The 21,063-nt window shown below is 40.7% G+C and overlaps 1 protein-coding gene and 1 pseudogene across 3 annotated transcripts in view; one reads left to right on the forward strand and one right to left on the reverse strand.

The window, feature by feature from the left end:
• Positions 1 to 747: 747 nt before the first annotated feature.
• The window catches only part of TM7SF3 (transmembrane 7 superfamily member 3), a 37,666-nt gene continuing 17,350 nt past the window's right edge, over positions 748 to 21,063 (reverse strand). For 2 of the 3 annotated variants that reach the window (XM_036889392.2, XM_036889389.2), the window contains 6 exons: positions 9,362 to 9,448; positions 7,502 to 7,582; positions 6,718 to 6,870; positions 3,817 to 3,914; positions 3,071 to 3,233; positions 748 to 1,935 (listed from right to left, as the gene is read on the reverse strand). In XM_036889392.2, coding sequence (XP_036745287.2) covers positions 1,673 to 1,935; positions 3,071 to 3,233; positions 3,817 to 3,914; positions 6,718 to 6,870; positions 7,502 to 7,582; positions 9,362 to 9,448 — 845 coding nt within the window. In that variant the 3' untranslated portion in view covers positions 748 to 1,672. The remainder of the gene's footprint in view (positions 1,936 to 3,070; positions 3,234 to 3,816; positions 3,915 to 6,717; positions 6,871 to 7,501; positions 7,583 to 9,361; positions 9,449 to 21,063) is intronic. The other variant, XM_036889391.2, reaches the window with a different exon arrangement.
• On the forward strand, positions 10,928 to 12,751 carry LOC118914452 (60S ribosomal protein L17-like; annotated as a pseudogene).

Below are 21,063 nucleotides of genomic sequence, written 5' to 3' on the forward strand. Positions count from 1 at the left end.
CAGTGCATTTTGATGGTATAGAAAATAACTCACAAACATTCCCTATAATTTTCTTAAAATAAGTACACAAACATGGCAGATGTTAGAATCCCTACAGTGAATTCTTTTTTTTTTTTAAGTTTTTTTTCAAGTGTTATTGAAGTTATATAAACAGTGAGGATTACAGAATAAATAGTAAAGAAAGTATCTATACTTTTTGAAAGCAAAAATTAGTTTTCTTTTTTCAGTATGTTTCAGCCTTTCCAAAATACAAACGTGGAAGCTGAGAATTTTCCACTTACCTGAAACTTCAAAAATCTATTGTACTTTGAAAAAAACTTTAAAGCAGCATCATTTAAATAGTGGTTAACTCACAAACGTGTATACGCGGCAACTACAACTGGCCTCACTATCGCTCAGCCGGGTCAGAGCCACCAGCTTGAAATCAAAGGCGTCTGACCGGAGGCAGGAGTTCTGACAGTGAAAGAGAAAAGCAGCAGCCCAGGGCTTTCTTCTGGTGGAAAAAAAGAGTCAAAACCAATGGGACTCTCCTTACTGAATCCAAGGTCCTAATTAAAAGCAGTTTCACTAAGTGCCTGAGTCTTTCCGACTCCCTCCTCATCACCTTGAAACACAGATCTGACCACAGCTTCACAGAGGAGAAATGTTTGAAACTGCATTTTCTATCAATGCTACTTAACAACTAACTTAGCAGAAAGAACTACACGATGCAAATATTTAAAAGATTTCCTTACTAATGAGACTATAGATTAAGATAGGAGCCAATTTATTTCCAGAAACAAAACAATTCATGTCATCTAATGCAGTTTAAATTCAAGATCAGCCGTCAACGTGATTTTAAAAGGCCCTGATAGAAAACACAGGCCATTATTTGGAAATGTCATCCATATAATAGTTCTATCATCTGTATAAATGATCTATTTTCAAGTGACTGAAATGATTTAACTATTTAAATTACCATTTTAAGCAATAAAAGTATAAAACAAAGGGTACCTCCTGAATAACATGCTTAAAAATGATTGATATGGGAAATGTATATTTTCCCACAATGGAATAAAAGAAGAAAGGTACCTCCTGATAATATATAATACTTAGAAAGATGCAGCTAAGTAAATCTGACCGCTTTTAGTAAAAAATAAGTTAACTCTTCTTTAGTATTCTGATGTTCAAAGGCCCAATATCAAATCTCTAAACCTCTGAACACAGTGCCAAATGAAGTCTAACTCTTAAATAAACCCCCCTTCTGTGCCCCCCCAACCCCCATAAGTTTAGACAGACTCAGGTGATAGGACGGTTCATGGGCTTATAGAGAAACACCAGGGCTTACAGGAGAATCACTCTTTTTTTAATCTTTTTTTTTTTTTAGTGTATCTTTAATGGAATAAGTTGATCATATATTTATAAACCAAAAGGTTTAAAAATAAGGAAAACTTCCCTACCACTAACTTTTTGGTCACCTTTCTCTCTCTTACTTAGAATTACCATAATCTCCCTGCCACACGCTTACCATGTATCAATAAGACACCAGGATACCATGCAATGCACAGATACAGAAGCTCTTTTCTTATCAGACTTGCTCAGGCGATGGCTGAAGCAGGCTGGGCATACGCAGCACAGCTGAAGCCGAGCCTGGGCTGTACGTCAAGATCACACTGACCAAGCCCTCTAGCATCTAGAGAAGCAGGGGAGTTCTCTCTCCAGTTGGCTGTTCCTTCTGAAAGAGCTCTTTGATCTGGGCTAATCGGCCACCGAGCCTCTCTCTCAATGGAGGGACGTGGTGGCTAGGATCCAGAATGTTCGTCACTCTGCGTTCCTTCTCTCGCTTCCATAACTTGTATGGGTGGGGGGGGAAAGACGGTCGCCCTCTTTCTCTTCGAATCTGTAATGTAATTCCACTTACAGCCAGCATCCCCCACACAGCCAGGATAATAAAGTCTAAAAAACAGTAGAAAAGTACCGTTTGAACTCTTGTTATTTTAGAGCCTTAATACTTAAACCTTTCACAGTCTAAACCTGTCAACCTTGCTCAGTAATATTAGACTTTCTGCTGACTTTGTCCAAATGGTTGTGTATTTCCTCACAAGCAAAGGAATGAGTGAGGAGGCTACAGTCTTATATTTGGAAATAGGAATTTTCTAATACAGGCACGTCAAAGTCCATACAGGCTGCCAAAGAACCAGTTGTGTGGATCCTGCGCAAGCCAATACTTTATGACCAGCGTCCACAGGCATGGTTGGTTGTCGCTGGTTGTGTTTTTCCAGAGAAGGCAGTGATCACACCTCACAGATGTCCATCATGGAACATTAGAGGCCTCCATGCTCTCTTTTTTTCCCCATTTCACTCTATATGGGCCCCACCCCACTCACAGAGTGGATATAGAAATGCATGAAGAGATTCGACAAATTGTACTGAGCTTCTAGTAAAAGGCTTAGCAAAATATTGTCTTGTATGTAAAACTTCCAAGGCATGTGGATTTCAAGGTCTCTGCCATCGACTTCTCATTCAATGAGGGCAGGAGCAGGAAAGAGGTGGAAAGATCTGCCCTCAAATGACTTAGCAATCATGGCTGTGCTTTAGGCCTCCAATTATAAGATTGCTTTGCCATCCTCCTTATTTTAACATTTCTGAAACCAACACATCTTACAATCTTTGGGAACATTAAATTTAGTAGTCATTTATTTTTATTCAAAAAGTTCTTTTTCTTCAAAAAAATGGAAAATCTTTCATTGGTAGGATCTTACAACTGAGGGAACAATACGCTTACTGATAGAAAGTCTCTTTCACTTTCCATTAGCAAATAACATGCATCTTAAAAGGAGGTTGGGAATAACTTTAAAAAACACGACTTTCATTCTCAACCTTTATCCCACCCCAACCCATAAGGTGCCCAACAGCTTTATGCTCAGCATTTTTCTTAGAACTGGGAGTTGATCAGGTAAACCTAAGTCTAATCCCACTTAAGAAATTTCTTAGTGAAGTTCACTTGGTAGATGACCAAGTGCTCTCGTTAGGATAGGCGGGCCAGTATTCCTTCGGGACCGTGGCTCTGTGCGTGGATTTGGAGTCTTACCATTAGTTTGGAAAGGCTCATACGTGAAAGCTCTGCGGAAATCCGAGTTGAGGGCTCTCTTGAGTACGTTCAAAGTGATGTAAGAAAGGCCTGTGTATACGTAACTGTCAACAGCCAAGACCACTGAATAGGCGCCGGTGAATCCGCAAGTCAGGATGTTCAGCTGTGGAAGAGTGGAGCCAGTCAGCATTGCCACTGGTAGAAAAACCAGTTCCTAACCCTCATCAGGGCCTCAGTCACAGGGAATCACTTCTCCTCACTCGGGGCACACGGAGAAGGACCAAGTCTTAGAGCTGAACAAAGGTTATCTAGAAAGATAGACTGAAAACACCTTCGGCATCCATAGGGAATTCTTAAAACAGTTTACCTTATCATAGAAAATACCTTCCCTGTGAAAAAGCTTCAACAATAGTCTCATTAGATAAAGAAGCATTCTTCTGGAGAGACTGCTGAGCTAAGGGTCCATAAGGCTGTCACATTCTGATAAAAGCCCTGCCTTCTCTGTTCCCTCTGCTAGAAGCATATGGACAGGGAAGACCTGCTCCACTTGATGAAAAAAAAAAACACTGTGATAATTGTAGTTAGAACTTCTCTTGCTTTTACAGTAACAAGGCTATTTAAAATCAGTCATCTGATGCAGGTTATCATACAGCTCTCCTTAGTAAAGAAATGCAAAATGATGCAGTAAGTGAACAACTGAAGGTCCAGGACATGGAATGAATACATTCAACTTGATGAACACTTACTATTCTTAGGCAGCACATGAAAACCACTGGAATGAAAATTGCTATACAAGAGAAGGTCACCCAGAACACGACATCATCCCGAAAAACCTTCAGGTCTCCTGAAAAGAGCAGAAAGAAAGAAAGAAAGAGTAAATAACAGGTCCACCAAGTTAAATTTCATTTTCTCAACATCCAAACACAGACGTACATTGAAGGTTTAAAGTAACAGCCTGGGAAATATGCTGACAATTAGAAATGATTTCTGATTTGTTTTCACTTAACCATGAATACGATCCCCTCTGAAGGAGGTGTCCTAGAAGGTAGAGGGGTGGGAGGAAAAGCAAGCAGGCAAATGCTCTGCATTTATTTCCAGGATAAGTTAGAAGAGGCTAGACGTGTTCAAGATCTCCCACACACCTGCTGTGATACTGGGCTTCAGTTTCCCAACCCATAAAATGCGAAGACGGAACCACTTATCTCCAAGCTCTGATTATCCTGTCTAGCTCTAAATGTGGATGATTCTATGATTTTGCCCCACAAAGTAAAAAAATATGAGTAAATGACATTTGGAGCTCACCATACGGACCACCCACAGGATAAGCAACAAAACCCATTTAGTAGATTTTTACCATCAGTGCATTTCCTGCCCAGCAACTGCATTCTAGGAGATATGGTTTCCTTATGCATCAGGAAAGACAAGAGTAACCACTTTGCGGCTTCTACTAAACCTGCCTCCAAAATGCAGGATACCTTGAGGTGACCCAGGACAAATACATTCAAACTCCTATTTATAAATTAAGTTTAAATAGCAAGAATATAAGCCTGACAGTTATTTAATACGGACACTGGCACCATCATTCAGTCTGCTGGTTCTGGCCCTATATCCGGAGACTCGTCTGGAAGAATGGGGCTCCACAGTGGGAGGACCTGACCTGGGGACCCCACGTTCCAGACAGTGAACTGCTACATGCTGCAGGGAGAACAGAGGATCATCTTCTCTAGCTTAACTACATGAACCTTCACTCAATACACATATGGCTTCAAAAAAAAAGTCTTTCAAGGAATCTGGGGATTAAGAAGAGTAGCTATGATGCAGGCGCGGGAAGACTGACCCTTTCGGTGTATCAGCCCTTTGCTAGCCACAGAATAAGGTGAAAACAGTAGTAATTTAATTAGACCCAAGAGGGTGGCCAAATTTTTTTCCAATTTTAATGCTTAAAAATATGAGTTTGCATCTACTATTGTTAAGGAGAGACTCACTGTCCTCGAGCGATGAGCTGTTCACAGATAAACACATTAACTACTAAAAATTCCAACCTAACAACCTGCCGTCCTCCAAGCATTAGCCAAAAGGGAGGGCCCTCCTTAAGTCGTGTTTTTTAGCACAGATGCAACAGGGCCCTGCATCTGCATTTTCAACAAACAGCCCTGTGAAATGTGTCATTTGGCCAAATCTAAACAATGCTACTTTGCTTTGGACCATCTAGATGAAAAGCTATCTGCAGAGGGTCTGGGGGGACAACTTGGTTCTGGGTTTGCAAAAATCAAAACAAAGGGCCTCGCAACACTCAGGAAACACAGCGTGTCAGTTCTTTCTGGTCTTAAGGTCTTCAGAGAGCTAAGTGCCTCTCACAGAGCTGACAGCCTCAGGAGACAGCCAGGCTTCCAGCTAACACTTCTGTCGTCTTCCGATACTGCAGTACAAAAACTAGACATTATCACAGAAGAAATAGCTGAATACAGTAGGCTGGAAGGTAAATACTCCTTTTTTTTTTTTTTTTACATTTTTGACAATCAGGAGATATAAGTCATTGCCCAACCACAAAGTGAAGAGAAGCAGGATATGCCAGTACCACTTCGGCATGTGGATTATTTTGAGCTGAAGGTAATCAAGACACCGCAGATTCAGGAAAGACTTTTCTCTCTCCCTTAACCACCTAAAAGAATTTAAATAAATAGGGGGCCTGGCCCACAAAGAGAGCAATGGGCAGAGATAACTTTCTTACTGGAAAGACCTACCTTTGGGGCAGGGCAAACATCTGATTACCAAAGGTCTGCTCTTCTTATCTTCCTGTGGGGTGCCTTTCTCCCCCTCTTTGAAGTCCCAGGCCCCTATCCTTTCCTTAGCTCAGGATGGCATTTAAACCTCAGCTGCCTGCCTCTGCATCTCAGTTTTATGGGGTTCCTGTATATACAGAATTAAATTTGTCTTTCTCCTGTTTATCTGTCTTTTGCCAATTATTAGACCAGCCAAAGAACCTAGTAGGGCAGAAGGAAAATCTTCCCTCCCCTACAAAAGAAAGTTAACTGACAAGTTAACCCAATTTAAACAACTGATAGAAATTGAATTATTTAAAAGAAAATCCCCGCGACCACACTTGTGCTACTGCCCTAGGATGACTACAAGTAGGTACCTTACGAACATGTGGGGTTTGGCCCAGGGTGGGAGCTGGGATGAGGGGGGCAAAAGAAGACCAGGGACAAAGCACCAGGCTCCCCAGCTCAGCTGCCATCAGAGCAGCACCGGATTTATATGTGGGATATACTGGTCTTCTGTTTAAGACTCACTTGAAGAATGAGTTCCAGGGCTTTAAGGAATAAAAAACAAAACCCACAGCTATGCCAGGTATTAAGAATCCCCTTTACCTCCACTCCTTCTAACTAACAGAAGCACACAGCCCTTATCACAACAAATAGGCACAAAGCTACCTCTAAGGACTCCGTAATTCCTCCACACAGGGTGCCTTTGAGGGGCGGAGATTCATACTGGTGTTGGCCTTTCCCGAAGTGCCACGACATCAGGGCAGATTCCCAGGACTCCACAAGGCCCCGCGTCCCCGAGGACGCAGTAACTGTACCTAGCAGCCCAAATTCGTCCTTCACACAATGAACTGGACGCACAGAACAGCGTGCATCTCCTACCCAGTGGAGTGAAGAAAGTCACAGCCGAGACGAGGAACCCCAGCACCAGGCCCACACACAGCATGCAGAGCGTGAGGACTCCAAATCGCCACCAAGCAGCCACCAGGACGATCCCACCGACGCTTCCAGCAATGGCGGTCAGAATCAGACGGACTGCACAGAGCAGAGAGAAAACCGGTTTGGTCGGGGGCAGCCGTCCTGCCCCAGGCTTTAGGCACAGCATCCTTCCTGGAGCCAACCCGAGCCTTTCTGCTGGTCAGGCACCAAGGGTTCTTCAGTGGCACCAAGAACCCAGCACGGGGAGGCCTTCTCTGGGCAGGGGGTGGTTTGAGCCGCGGAAACCAGCAGGGGAGCTAAGCCTCCCAGGACAAGGGACAGGCGTGCTATGGCACGACCTATAAATCAGAGAAGGGGAGCAGGGGTGGCAAGCGAGCTGTTCAACACGACAAGGAAGGAGGCATTGTGTTTGTTTTACGGTAAAGAAAATGAACACTGTGATCATTATAAATCTCGTATCTTCAGTATGCCACATGGCTGGGACACAGGTTTATCATCAACATGGCCCTTCAGTTCCCTAAGTATGAAGGAATTTGCCACGCAAATGAAAAACCCAGGAGAGGTCTGAATGAGTAATTTGGAAAAGATGTTTAGGATGTAGGTTGTCCACTATTTTACACATACAACAGGATGTCACACACACACTGGTCAGACTGGAGAAGGAGAGCTGGAGGGCAAACACAGCATGTTCCTTTCTGGACACCCGGACTACATTATTTTCACTCACCATCATACTTAAGAGCTGTCAGTCTTGCAATCAGTATATAAAAGAAGAATCCCACGAAGATAAAGCCTATGAAGAATAATTCTAGCAGAAAACCACCAGAAAAAAAAAAAAAGCTATGGTTAGTTATCTTTTTACATTGCAATTCAAACATCTAATCTAGAAATACATGCTTAAGCTCCCAGAATTTACATAAGGCATTCAGAGATGAGAAATATTTAAAAGGAGAAATGTAGAAATCATTGGGAGTAAATATTACTATTATTATTGAACAGATACAATATTAAAGTATTAACTTTAGAATATGCTTTCTTGTTTATAGGTCAATTTCAATTGTTAAGTTGTTAATTGTTAATTTCCTAGCTCATTTTAATATATTTATACTTTCTACTTAAAAGAAGAGAAGTACTTTTGTCATTGTGCTCAATCAGAAATCACACATTCAATTTCATTACATGAGCAAAAAGAAAATGTGAAAGATTAAAAAAAAACAACAAAGTATTGCAAAGCAAAAAGCAATTTTTACATATTCTTTTAATTCATCCTTTTTTTGTTAGGATGAACAACCAACCATTGTCTTCATCCCTTAAAACATCTGGCAGGATTGCTGGGGGCTGGCCTACAGTTCAGCAATTAAACTCTTTGTTAAGAATCATTCTACACTTTGAGGAATTAAGTATTTATTACAATATTCTCAATCAAGAAAAAAAGTATAGTAATGGAGGAAAAGGAGTTGCTATTTCACACAATTCATTAAAACAAGTTTAAAGAGTTTCATGAGATCAGGGTTAGGGGCACCCTCCCTCTGATGCTCCATTTATTCCTTGTTAATGAATTAAATAAGGTTTTTAAAATAAATTGCAAACATTAATTACAAAAAAGGCAGCCCAAATAATTGAAATCAATTCAGTGAGCATAATTTATATAGAAGTCTCCCCCATCCACAGCGTCGTCTCCACGGTTTTAGTCCCCCTTGGTCAATCAAGGTGTGGAAGCGGATGATCCTCCTTCTGACCTATAAGCAGAAGGTCAACAGGAGTCTAACCCTAGGTCGTAAGACCTACATCATTCACCTCACTTCATCTCATCACTAGGCATTTTATCATCTCTCATCATCACAGGAAGTGTGAGTGCAGTCCAGTATGATATTCTGAGGGAGTCCAAGAAAAAGACCACTTTCACATAACTTTTATTGCATATTGTTATAATTGTTCTATTTTATTATTAGCTATTGTTATTAATCTTACTGTGCCTCATTTATAAATTAAACTTTATCATGTGTATGTACGGGGAAGAATACAGGATATACAGGGTGTGGTACTATGCACGGTTTCAGGCATCCACTGAGGGTCTTGGAACACATGCGCGTGGATGGGGGGGTTCCATATTCTACTCCCTCCACGGTGTTTCACTGAGCAGACTGTAGAGATGCTATATGCTATCTGAACCTCCCAGGACTAAGTAGATATTTCAATCTTACTGTATACCACAGCCCTGCAGCTTGACTTACGCAAAACCACATTGATCTCCACCACTAAAATCCACACGTTTTTACAGACATCCTAGTAATTTCTAACCTCAGTTATCTTTAGTCAACTAGCTGATCTAGCCATTGAAGTTCATTGTGCAAATCAAATTATGTTCCCCTCTTAATAAGGGGAAAGTGCATTCCATTGCTGAGAAAAGGAAAAATACAAACGCAGAGCGACTGAGTAAAATCTTTACTAGAAGAACTCGGCCACAAATCTATGAAGATAGTGGCGACAAGCAGTTGCGTACTCTCCTGACAGGTCTTAAATTCCCCAGGAGAATGTATAAAAAGACCATAGGGCATGTAAATGGCAGCCACATCGGGCATAATACCTGTTTTCCAGAATCTGTGCCCAAAGAAACAAATGAAGAGACCAAGCAGGGCAAGCAGAGTGAAGAACACTTTGGTAGATACTCTTCCTGGAAATAATGAAAATTTAATAGATAAGACAACATTGCATACTTTGTATTTAATTAATAGAACGAAGTTTCATGAAAAAAGCAGAGGGAGCCAACAATAATTTATTCCATGCATACAAATTATAAACTGATTGAAAAAATACCCTTGCTACCCGCTAATGAATTATTCTATGTGGGCAATGAGTATCAGTGGCTTCTGCTAAAACAAAATCAGGAACCAGACAATACATGCGTCCTGACAGAGGTAGGCAACACTACCTACGGTATGTTCTTCTTTTTTGGGGGTGGGGGGGTTGGGGAAAGAGTAAGTGTGGCTTAAAACAAGTAACTGTTTCTTCTAGGAAAAAAAGAAGGCAGCAAGAGCAGAACCATGGATTGGAAGAGATTTCAAAGACACACGAGCTAAACACAATGTACAGACATCATCTAAACCAAGATTCAAACAAAACAATCTAAAAAACAATTGGGGAAATATAAACACTGGCTATTAATTTGATGCTATTGAGAAATTATCTTCAATATTTTTAATTGAAACTTGTGTTGATGATACTGTGACTCTATTTTTTTTAAACAGCACATGTTTTTAAGATATATATATACTGAAATTTTGTGAGTAAAATCATGGTCAGGGATTTTATTTTTTAAAATCCAGCGATATCATACCTCTAGGTCTAGGCACCAATAGAACAGAAAGAGACTCATAAACACAGAGAACAGGCTGTGGTTGCCATAGGAGAGTGGGGTGGACGGATGGGGGAAATAGGTGAAGGGGGGGAATTAGGGAGAATGTTTGGTGTCTTGACCTGGGTGATGGTTACACCCAGGGTGGACATACATACATGTCATGGGTGACATGCCTGGGTGATGTACATACATGGCAAAACTCATCAAGCTATACACTAAGATTTGTGTGTTTTGTTGAATGTACCTCAATAAAAATTCTTAGCCACTTTAAAAATAAAAATTTTTTAAATCCAGTGATAAAGGAGGGTGGGGAGGCAGAGGCACAGGAAGGTATATATGAAAAAAGATAATGGCCATGAATCAAAATTGTTAAGGCTGAATAACTGGTATATGGAGGTTCATTGAAAAGTTTCATAATAAAAAAATTTTAACCAAAACTCACATTATAATAAAAGAACATGTATTACACTAAAGGTCACAGATGAACAAATTATTATCAATCTTAATTTTTCATATTCCTTTGGGGAAAAAAATGTAGCTTTATAACTAACTATAAAACACAATAAGCTTCATGATACCAAAGAATCCCAAAATCCCATGATCCTTAATAGACATAAATACATACAAATAACTTGAATGGAAAGACATAGCTTACTGAAGAGAAAATATGCTCACTAAATTCACCACTGTCACACCGCCTTGGGGTGAACACAAGAAAATAATTCCTAAATTAAAAACAAAAACATAACAGAAGAAAATAATCCCTAAATTAAAAACAAAAAAGTAACACCTATACAATCTTACATGAAAAATATTACAAACCTACCACAAATCAAAATGCATCAAATCCTTAACGGATCAGAGGGAGATACCACCAGATCAACATTTCAGTAAGAAACACAAGATAGCTCTTCCCATAAGTGGCCTGAGGGGATCTCAGAGAATGGTTCACTATTCACTTGACCCAGAAAGCCCCACAAAAAAATCATGCAAATCAAGAGGCTCCAATCTTCATGTTGACCTTAAGAACACTTGTGAAATTGCCCAGGCCATCAAGGGTATGCATAACTGAAAAGCCACCCAGCGTCTGAAGGACGTCACTGTACAGAAGCAATGTGTGCCATTCCACCACTACAATGGTGGGGTCGGTCGGTGTGCCCGGGCTGACAGTGAGGGTGGACAGTGGCCCAAAAAGAGTGTTGAATTTTCACTGCACCTGCTTAAAAATGCAGAAAGTAATGCTGAACTTAAAGCACTGGGTCAGTGGCCCAAAAAGAGTGTTGAATTTTTACTGCACCTGCTTAAAAATGCAGAAATAATGCTGAACTTAAAGGTTTGGACATAGAGTCTCTGGTCATTGAGCATATCCGGTAAACAAAGTCCCCAGAATGCAGCACAGAAATTACAGAGCTCGTGGCTGGATTAACCCACCTAGGAGCTCTCCCTGCCATGCTGACATGATCCTTGCTGAAAAAGAGCAGACTGTTCCTAAACCAGAAGAGGCGGTGGCACAGAAGAAAAAGGTATCCCAGAAGAAACTGAAGAAACAGAAACTTATGGCCCAGGAATAAATTCGGCATAAGGTAAGTACAAATAAAAGCAAAACCAGAAAGAAAAAAAAGAAACACAAGATAGAAGACCAGAATCTGCAGGTGTGATACAGGCCTACGTTTCAGTTTTTCTGAGAATGAAGAGCCCAAAAGAAAGATGAAATGAAAGATAAAAGTACCACCCACCACTCATTTCAGACCTGTGGCTGATGGCTGTTCTAGGATTCAATCTTTATACCCAAACCAGAGTTCTCTGGGGTTCTTTTTTTTTTTTCAGATGCAAATCTAGTGTAAGTTGCCAGCAAGTATAATCACCAAGATAACAAGGTCTTTCAACCCAATATAACTGATATGCACAGTTAGATATTCTGCTGTGGCACGAGACAGCGGAGAGGAACTAAACAGAACCTCCTATCCCAGTACCGGGAAAAGAGGAGAGAAAAACTGTACAAGCAAAACCGCAGAGGGGAGAAGCTTTCATAAGAAGCAGAATCTAGAGACAACACAAGAGACGAAACAGGCAGTCACTTTTGGGGACAATGAAGACAAAGGGGCGAATGGGAGGACAGAAGACAGTCAAAATTTAGAGGGGCTTTAATCATCCCTGCAGGTTAGGATACACAAGCCAAGGTTTTAATTAAAAGGCAATGTGGTCCATCTTCCTTACTCCAAGCTCAGGGAAGTGTCCTCAGATGCACCACACTTGAAAATGAAAGCAATAGGACGGACACCACTAGGTTGCTGGGTCAACTTGAGGCTGAGGACCGACAGGGTCAGAGCTCCCTTCCCTTCAGCCTAACACGGAACAACAGCCACCCAGGGGTAAGAGGGGCTCTGGGGCAAAGGGTTCAAGGGAAAGGGAACAGAGGAACCCAGTCAGGATTCAGGCTATCAGTCAAAAACAGAACTTTTCGCTGCCTGGGCCTCTTACACAGTATCTCAGGGATCCTGGGGGTGGCAGAGGAAGGCAGGGTGGGATACAGCTCTAGCAGAGCAGAGGGAACCCTAACCCCCAGCTCAAACACAACTGCTTGACATTATTCTTTAGAGTAAAACTTGAAAGATCTGTTTAAACTCCTATAATTTCTTTCCTATCTGTCCTTTCTTATTTTTTTTTTCATTTTTTAATTTTGGTATCATTAATCTACAATTACATGAGCAACATTATGGTTACCAGACTCCCCCCATCATCAAGTCCCCCCCCCCCATTACAGTCACTGTCCATCAGCGTAGTAAGATGTAGAATCACTACTTGTCTTCTCTGTGTTGCACAGGCCTCCCCGTGCCCCCCACCCCTACATTATGTCCGCTAATTGTAATGCCCCCTTTCCCCCCTTGTCCCTCCCTTCCCACCCACCCTCCCCAGTCCCTTTCCCTTTGGTAACTGTTAGTCCATTCCTGGGTCTCCTATTTGTTCTTGAACATACTCTGTCGGCTCTTACCACGCTGGTTGCCCCACTGACATGGCTCTCACTGACCCACGGCTTCCATGCTGCTAAAGCCAGTAGTCATTGTCCAGTCTCTTTCTTAGCCGGCCTTCCAGCAGCTGACCCTTCTTTCTTCCTCTAAACGCTTCCCTGCCTTATCTTCAAAAAGAACCGCTTTGCTTTGACCACCCTGGCTGCTCCTTCTCATTCTGCTTGCTGAGATCTTCTTTGATTTCCTGGGAGTACCCAGAGCTCTGTCCTCAAACCCCCTCCATTTTCAACATCATCCACACGTGGTACCATCCAATCCATGGCCTTAAACGTCATCTACTTAATCTGATGACTTCCAAGGTGATCTCCAGCCCAGACCTCTTCCTTGAATTCCAGCAGACGTATAATCGATTGTCAATTCAACATCTCCATTTGAATGCTTAATAGGGTTCTCAGACTAAATATGTCTAAAAAAAAACCCTTGGTATGTCCTCTCAAACCTGCCCCACAACAGCCTTCCCCACCTCAGTGAATGGCTGCTTAACCTCTCTATTGCTCAGGCCAAACATAGTAGTCACCCATTACCCCTCTTTCTCTCAAAACCCTCATCCAATCCACCAGCAAATATTATTGGCTTTATTTCAAAATATATGCAGCCACGAATTGGTCAAATCTGGGACAATCTGAACAATAATAATGATAGTGATGGACTGTAACTCAGAGAGTTAAATAAGAATCCATAGGTTCGTGTATATATATATAATATATGACTAAGTAAATAGGGAAAAGGAAAACTTCTCCTTATGGAGACTACCAACTAATAAACATAAAAGGAATTATGAAATTAGAAAATGCCATTTGGCAACCACCTAGTAATAAAGGTTTCAGGCAAGGATCATAGGATGCTAAAACAAGTGAAAATTTGACAAGGGGATATTTCCCTGCACTTAAAGTATCTCCCCACAAAATACTTAAAGGGAAAAATAGTTACTTTACAGTGGAAAAATGTGGCAGACACCACTAACCAAATAATCAAGGTACCACCAGTAACGGAACAGATATTAAGTGCCTCCCGAAAAGGACATCACTTTTTTTGTATTCCTGCTAAAAATGCATAATATGAATTCAAGCACAATGAAACATCAGACAAACCCAAATTCTAAGAAAATAAATAGCCTGTACTTCTCAAAAAGGTCAAGGTCTTCCACCATATCATAGATAAGTTTTCACAAATGCCTAGGGTGCCTAACTGGTTTTCTTGGTCTCACTGGAGGTGGCTGGTAATTACAGATATGCTTTGGTTATGTAACTATACTCCTATTATGTTAATGTGTGTGTGCAATTTAAGTAGTAGCTTAAAACCTATACATGCTGAAGTTACTCTACAAGAAGATATATCAAAGAAATAATCAATCTTCCCATGTTTTCTTCCGCCTGCTACTTCTATAGCTTTTCTTCTTCCTTCCTAATTACAACCCTTAAATAGAATTCGTGCCTCATATCAAATTTACCGAGTATCATAATTCTTCCAAGTGGTAAAGATACCTCAAGACAAATGCTGGGCATAGAAGCCACAGGGCATAAATATGCAAAGAAGTAAAAAGCTAACTTTTTCAAACAATAAGGCTTCTCTCTCACTTACCAACTTCACATTTCCCTGTATGGCCCCGGAAGATGACTGGTTAGCCAGAGACGGGTAAGATTCCTCAAGGGAGGAACAACCTAAGACAGGCACAGTCGCAGGGGGGCCAACAGGTGAGAAATTGGGGATCAACAGAGGTGAGGCTTAGAACCTCACCCCCCCGTTCTGAGAGAAATCTTCTGCATACGTGGATGTTTTATTGCCCTGGTCTAGCTTGGATTAACACATAGTCTACAGGCACACACCTGATCATCTACATTTGCTCTCTTACAACACTAAACTATGTTTTCTACCTTTATCTTGTATCTACCTACCACTTCAGCATTTTATTAAAAATAATAATAATAAAGAGAGAAATGTGGTATCCACATATAAATCAAGTATAAAAACCAAATGAGTATTCATATTTGAACTGACTGTTTAGAGTTCATAATGCATGAGCAAAACCGAAAGTTTCTGTGATGACTGCCCTTGTACTGTTCACTATGTAACTTATTCATTATGTAAGAATTTGTTCTACATGTAAGAACTTGTTTGTTATGCCTCAGAAGATTGGAGACTGACGAAAATTAGGCTTGGGGTGGATTAATGATTGTGCATTGAGCATTGACTCCCCTATACAGAATTTTATTGTCGTTAACAACCATTTGATCAATAAATATGAGAGATGCCCTCACAAAAAAAAAAAAAAAAAAAAAAGGACAGACTTCCAATGGTAAAATAAATAAGTAACCGGGATGTAATGTATAGCATAAGGAATATAGTCAAGATATTGTAACAGCCTGGTAGGGTGATAGCTGGAACCTAGAATTATGTATATAAATGTTCTACCACTGTGTTGTACACTTGAAACTCATGTAATGTAATACTGTGTGTCAACTACCCTTCAATAAAAAATAATTATTAAAAAAAAAAAAAAAAAAAAAAAAAAAGGTCAAGGTCTTGAAAGACAAAACTGGACTGAAGGATTGTTCCAGATCATAGAAAACTAGAGAAATGTGTCAGTTAAAATGCAATGGTGTGATCTTCAAGTGGATCCTGGACAAGAAAAAAAAGGTAGTTTTTTTTTTTTTGGCTTATAAAAGACATTCGTGCAATAACTAGTGAAATCTGACAACATCTGTAGTTTAAATAACAGTACTGTATTATCATTGTTAGTTTTGTGATATCAATCATTTTACTATGGTTACAGAAGAAATAAACAGAAGAGTAAAAAAGTAGTAAAAGAAAGAGTACTGTGTGTGTGTGTGTGTGTGTGTGAAAGAGAGAGAGGAGGAAAGATGAAGGACACATTATAGACAGAAAATAAAAAGCATGCAACAGAATATGTTGACATTTGAGGAATCTTGGGGAAGATTATGCAGAAATTCTTTGTACTATTTTTGCACTTTTTCTGCAAAACTATTTCAAAATAAAATGTTAAACATGCACACACAGAATGACCCCACAGCACCAATGCCACCATTCAACCTACACACTGTCGTCAGGGCACTATCTGCTCTAAGCCTCCCACGCCTGTCCACTTGACTCCAAATAAAAGCTGGAGCCCGATAGGGAGCCAAGATGGCGGCGTGAGTAGGACAGTGGGAATCTCCCCCTAAAACATACATATTTTTGAAAATACAACAAATGCAACTAATCCTAAAAGAGAGACCAGAAGACACAGGACAACAAACATCCAGACCACATCCACACCTGCGAGAGCCCAGCACCTGGTGAAAGGGGTAAGATACAAGCCCCGGCCCGGCGGGACCCGAGCGCCCCTCCCCCCAGCTCCCGGCGGGAGGAGAGGAGTCAGAGCGGGAGGGAGACGGAGCCCAGGACTGCCGAGCACCCAGCCCCAGCCATCCGGGCCAGAGTGCAGACACAGTGCATGCGTGGGGTGCTGGAACTAGGGAAGCAGGACAGCAAGACTGGTGAGCGGGTCCCTGAGACCGGCGCCCCTGGGACAAAGAAAAGCGAGTGCTTTTTGAAAGTCTTAAAGGGACAGGGACCCCACGGCTGGATGGAAGCAACCCGGGTCACAGTCCAGCAGCTGGAAATTCCAGGGAATTCCGGGCGCACTAACCCCCTGGGCAACAGCTATGAGACCCCTCACGGAGATAAACAGCCAAACAGCCTCCCGTCCATTACCCCCCAGGGCCCTGCCATAGCAGAGCAGCAGCCTGAGGCTGGCCACGCCCACAGCAAGGGAGCTTCCTCCATACCGGCCGGGCAAGATACAGACCCAGCCTACACGCAATTGCCCAACACAAGCCACTAGGGGTCGCAGTTGTCCCAGTAAAGAAAGGCCAGTAGCCAGTGGAAAGACTTGGCTCTCCCAGCTGACAGTCAATAGCTCACCATTGCACCTATCAACATGAAAAGGCAAAAAATTTGATGCAGACCAGACTAACCCAGACAGCTTCAACATCTTCTACATCTTCCCCTGAGAAGGAACCTGGGGAGATAGATTTAGCCAGTCTTCCTGAAAAAGAATTCAAAACAAAAGTCATAACCATGCTGATGGACTTGCAGAGAAATATGCAAGAACTAAGGAGGGAGAATACAGAATAAAACAAGCTCTGGAAGGACTTCAAAACAGAATGGACGAGATGCAAGAGACCATTAATGGACCAAAAAACAGAGAACAGGAACGCAGAGAAGCTGATGCAGAGAGAGATAAAAGGATCTCCAGGAATGAAAGAACTCTAAGAGAGCTGAGTGACCAATCAAAACGGAACAATATCCGCATTATAGGGGTACCAGAAGAAGAAGAGAGAGAAAAAGGGATAGAAAGTGTCTTTGAAGAATTAATTGCTGAAAACTTCCCCAAACTAGGGGAGGAAATGGCATCTCAGACCACAGAGGTACAAAGAACTCCCATGACAAGGGATCCAAGGAGGGCAACACCAAGACACATAATAAGTAAAATGGCAAAGATCAAAGACAAGGACAAAGTATTAAAGGCAGCCAGAAAGAAAAAAAAGATCACCTACAAAGGAAAACCCATCAGGCTATCATCAGACTTCTCAACAGAAACCCTACAGGCCAGAAGAGAATGGCATGATATACTTAATGCAATGAAACAGAAGGGCCTTGAACCAAGACTACTGTATCCAGCACGATTATCATTTAAATATGAAGGAGGGATTAAACAATTCCCAGATAAGCAAAAGTTGAGGGAATTTGCCTCCCACAAACCACCTCTACAGGGCATCTTACAGGGACTGCTCTAGATGGGAGCACTCCTAAAAAGAGCACAGAACAAAACACCCAACATATGAAGAAGGGAGGAGGAGGAATAAGAAGGGAGAGAAATAAAGAATCATCAGACCGTGTTTATAATAGCTCAATAAGTGAGTTAAGTTAGACAGTAAGATAGTAAAGAAGCTAACCTTGAACCTTTGGTAACCACAAACTTAAAGCCTGCAATGGCAATAAGTACATACCTTTCAATAATCATCCTAAATGTAAATGGACTGAATGCATCAATAAAAAGACACAGAGTAATAGAATGGGTAAAAAAGCAAGACCCATCCATATGCTGCTTACAAAAGACTCACCTCAAACCCAAAGACATGCACAGACTTAAAGTCAAGGGATGGAAAAAGATATTTCATGCAAACAACAGAGAGAAAAAAGCAAGTGTTACAATACTAGTATCAGACAAAATAGACTTCAAAATAAAGAAAGTAACAAAAGATAAAGAAGGACATTACATAATGATAAAGGGCTCAGTCCAACAAGAGGATATAACCATTATAAATATATATGCACCAATACAGAAGCACCAACATATCTGAAACAAATACTAACAGAACTAAAGGAGGAAATAGAATGCAATGCATTCATTCTGGGAGACATCAACACACCACTCATTCCAAAGGACAGATCCACTAGACAGAAAATAAGTAAGGACACAGAGGCACTGAACAACACACTAGAACAGATGACCTAATAGACATCTACAGAACTCTACATCCAAAAGCAACAGGATACACATTCTTCTCAAGTGCACATGGAACATTCTCCAGAATAGACCACATACTAGGCCACAAAAAGAGCCTCAGTAAACTCCAAAAGATTGAAATCCTACCAACCAACTTTTCAGACCACAAAGGCATAAAACTAGAAATAAATTGTACAAAAAAAGGCTCACAAACACATGGAGGCTTAACAACACGCTCCTAAATAATCAATGGATCAATGACCAAATCAAAATGGAGATCCAGCAATATATGGAAACAAATGACAACAACAACACAAAGCCCCAACTTCTGTGGGATGCAGCAAAAGCAGTCTTAAGAGGAAAGTATATAGCAATCCAGGCATATTTAAAGAAGGAAGAGCAATCCCAAATGAATGGTCTAATGTCACAATTATCGAAATTGGAAAAAGAAGAACAAATGAGGCCTAAAGTCAGCAGAAGGAGGGACATAATAAAGATCAGAGAAGAAATAAATAAAATTGAGAAGAATAAAATAATAGAAAAAATCAATGAAACCAAGAGCTGGTTCTTCAAGAAAATAAACAAAATAGATAAGCCTCTAGCCAGACTTATTAAGAAGAAAAGAGAGTCAACACAAATCATCAGTATCAGAAACGAGAAAGGAAAAATCACGATGGACCCCACAGAAATACAAAGAATTATTAGAGAGTACTATGAAAACCTATATGCTAACAAGCTGGGAAACCTAGGAGAAATAGACAACTTCCTAGAAAAATACAACCTTTCAAGACTGACCCAGAAAGAAACAGAAAATCTAAACAGACCAATTACCAGCAACGAAATTGAAGCGGTAATCAAAAAACTATCAAAGAACAAAACCCCCGGGCCAGATGGATTTACCTCGGAATTTTATCAGACATACAGAGAAGATATAATACCCATTCTCCTTAAAGTTTTCCAAAAAATAGAAGAGGAGGGAATACTCCCAAACTCATTCTATGAAGCCAACATCACCCTAATACCAAAACCAGGCAAAAAAGAAAACTACAGACCAATATCCCTGATGAACGTAGATGCAAAAATACTCAACAAAATATTAGCAAACCAAATTCAAAAATACATCAAAAGGATCATACACCATGACCAAGTGGGATTCATCCCAGGGATGCAAGGATGGTACAACATTCGAAAGTCCATCAACATCATCCACCACATCAACAAAAAGAAAGACAAAAACCACATGATCATCTCCATAGATGCTGAAAAAGCATTCGATAAAATTCAACATCCTTTCATGATAAAAACTCTCAACAAAATGGGCATAGAGGGCAAGTACCTCAACATAATAAAGGCCATATATGATAAACCCACAGCCAACATTATATTGGACAGCGAGAAGCTGAAAGCATTTCCTCTGAGATCGGGAACTAGACAGGGATGCCCACTCTCCCCACTGTTATTTAACATAGTACTGGAGGTCCTAGCCACGGCAATTAGACAAAACAAAGAAATACAAGGAATCCAGATTGGTAAAGAAGAAGTTAAACTGTCACTATTTGCAGATGACATGATATTGTACATAAAAAACCCTAAAGACTCCACCCCAAAACTACTAGAACTGATATCGGAATACAGCAATGTTGCAGGATACAAAATTAACACACAGAAATCTGTAGCTTTCCTATACACTAACAATGAACCAACAGAAAGAGAAATCAGGAAAACAATTCCATTCACAATAGCATCAAAAAGGATAAAATACCTAGGAATAAACCTAACCAAAGAAGTGAAAGACCTATACCCTGAAAACTATAAGACACTCTTAAGAGAAATTAAAGGGGACACTAACAAATGGAAACTCATCCCATGCTCCTGGCTAGGAAGAATTAATATCGTCAAAATGGCCATCCTGCCCAAAGCAATATACAGATTCGATGCAATCCCTATCAAATTACCAACAGCATTCTTCAATGAACTGGAACAAATAGTTCAAAAATTCATATGGAAACACCAAAGACCCTGAATAGCTAAAGCAATCCTGAGAAAGAAGAATAAAGTGGGGGGGGAGCTCACTCCCCAAGTTCAAGCTCTACTACAAAGCCACAGTAATCAAGACAATTTGGTACTGGCACAAGAACAGAGCCACAGACTAATGGAACAGAATACAGACTCCAAACATTAACCAAAACATATATGGTCAACTAATATTCAATAAAGGGGCCATGGACATACAATGGGGAAATGACAGTCTCTTCAACAGATGGTGCTGGCAAAACTGGACAGCTACATGTAAGAGAATGAAACTGGATCACTGTCTAACCCCATACACAAAAGTAAATTTGAAATGGATCAAAGACTTGAATGTAAGTCATGAAACCATAAAACTCTTA

The sequence above is a fragment of the Manis pentadactyla genome, chromosome 14, assembly GCF_030020395.1.
Source record: "Manis pentadactyla isolate mManPen7 chromosome 14, mManPen7.hap1, whole genome shotgun sequence".
In the NCBI taxonomy this organism is placed as follows: Eukaryota; Metazoa; Chordata; class Mammalia; order Pholidota; family Manidae; genus Manis; species Manis pentadactyla.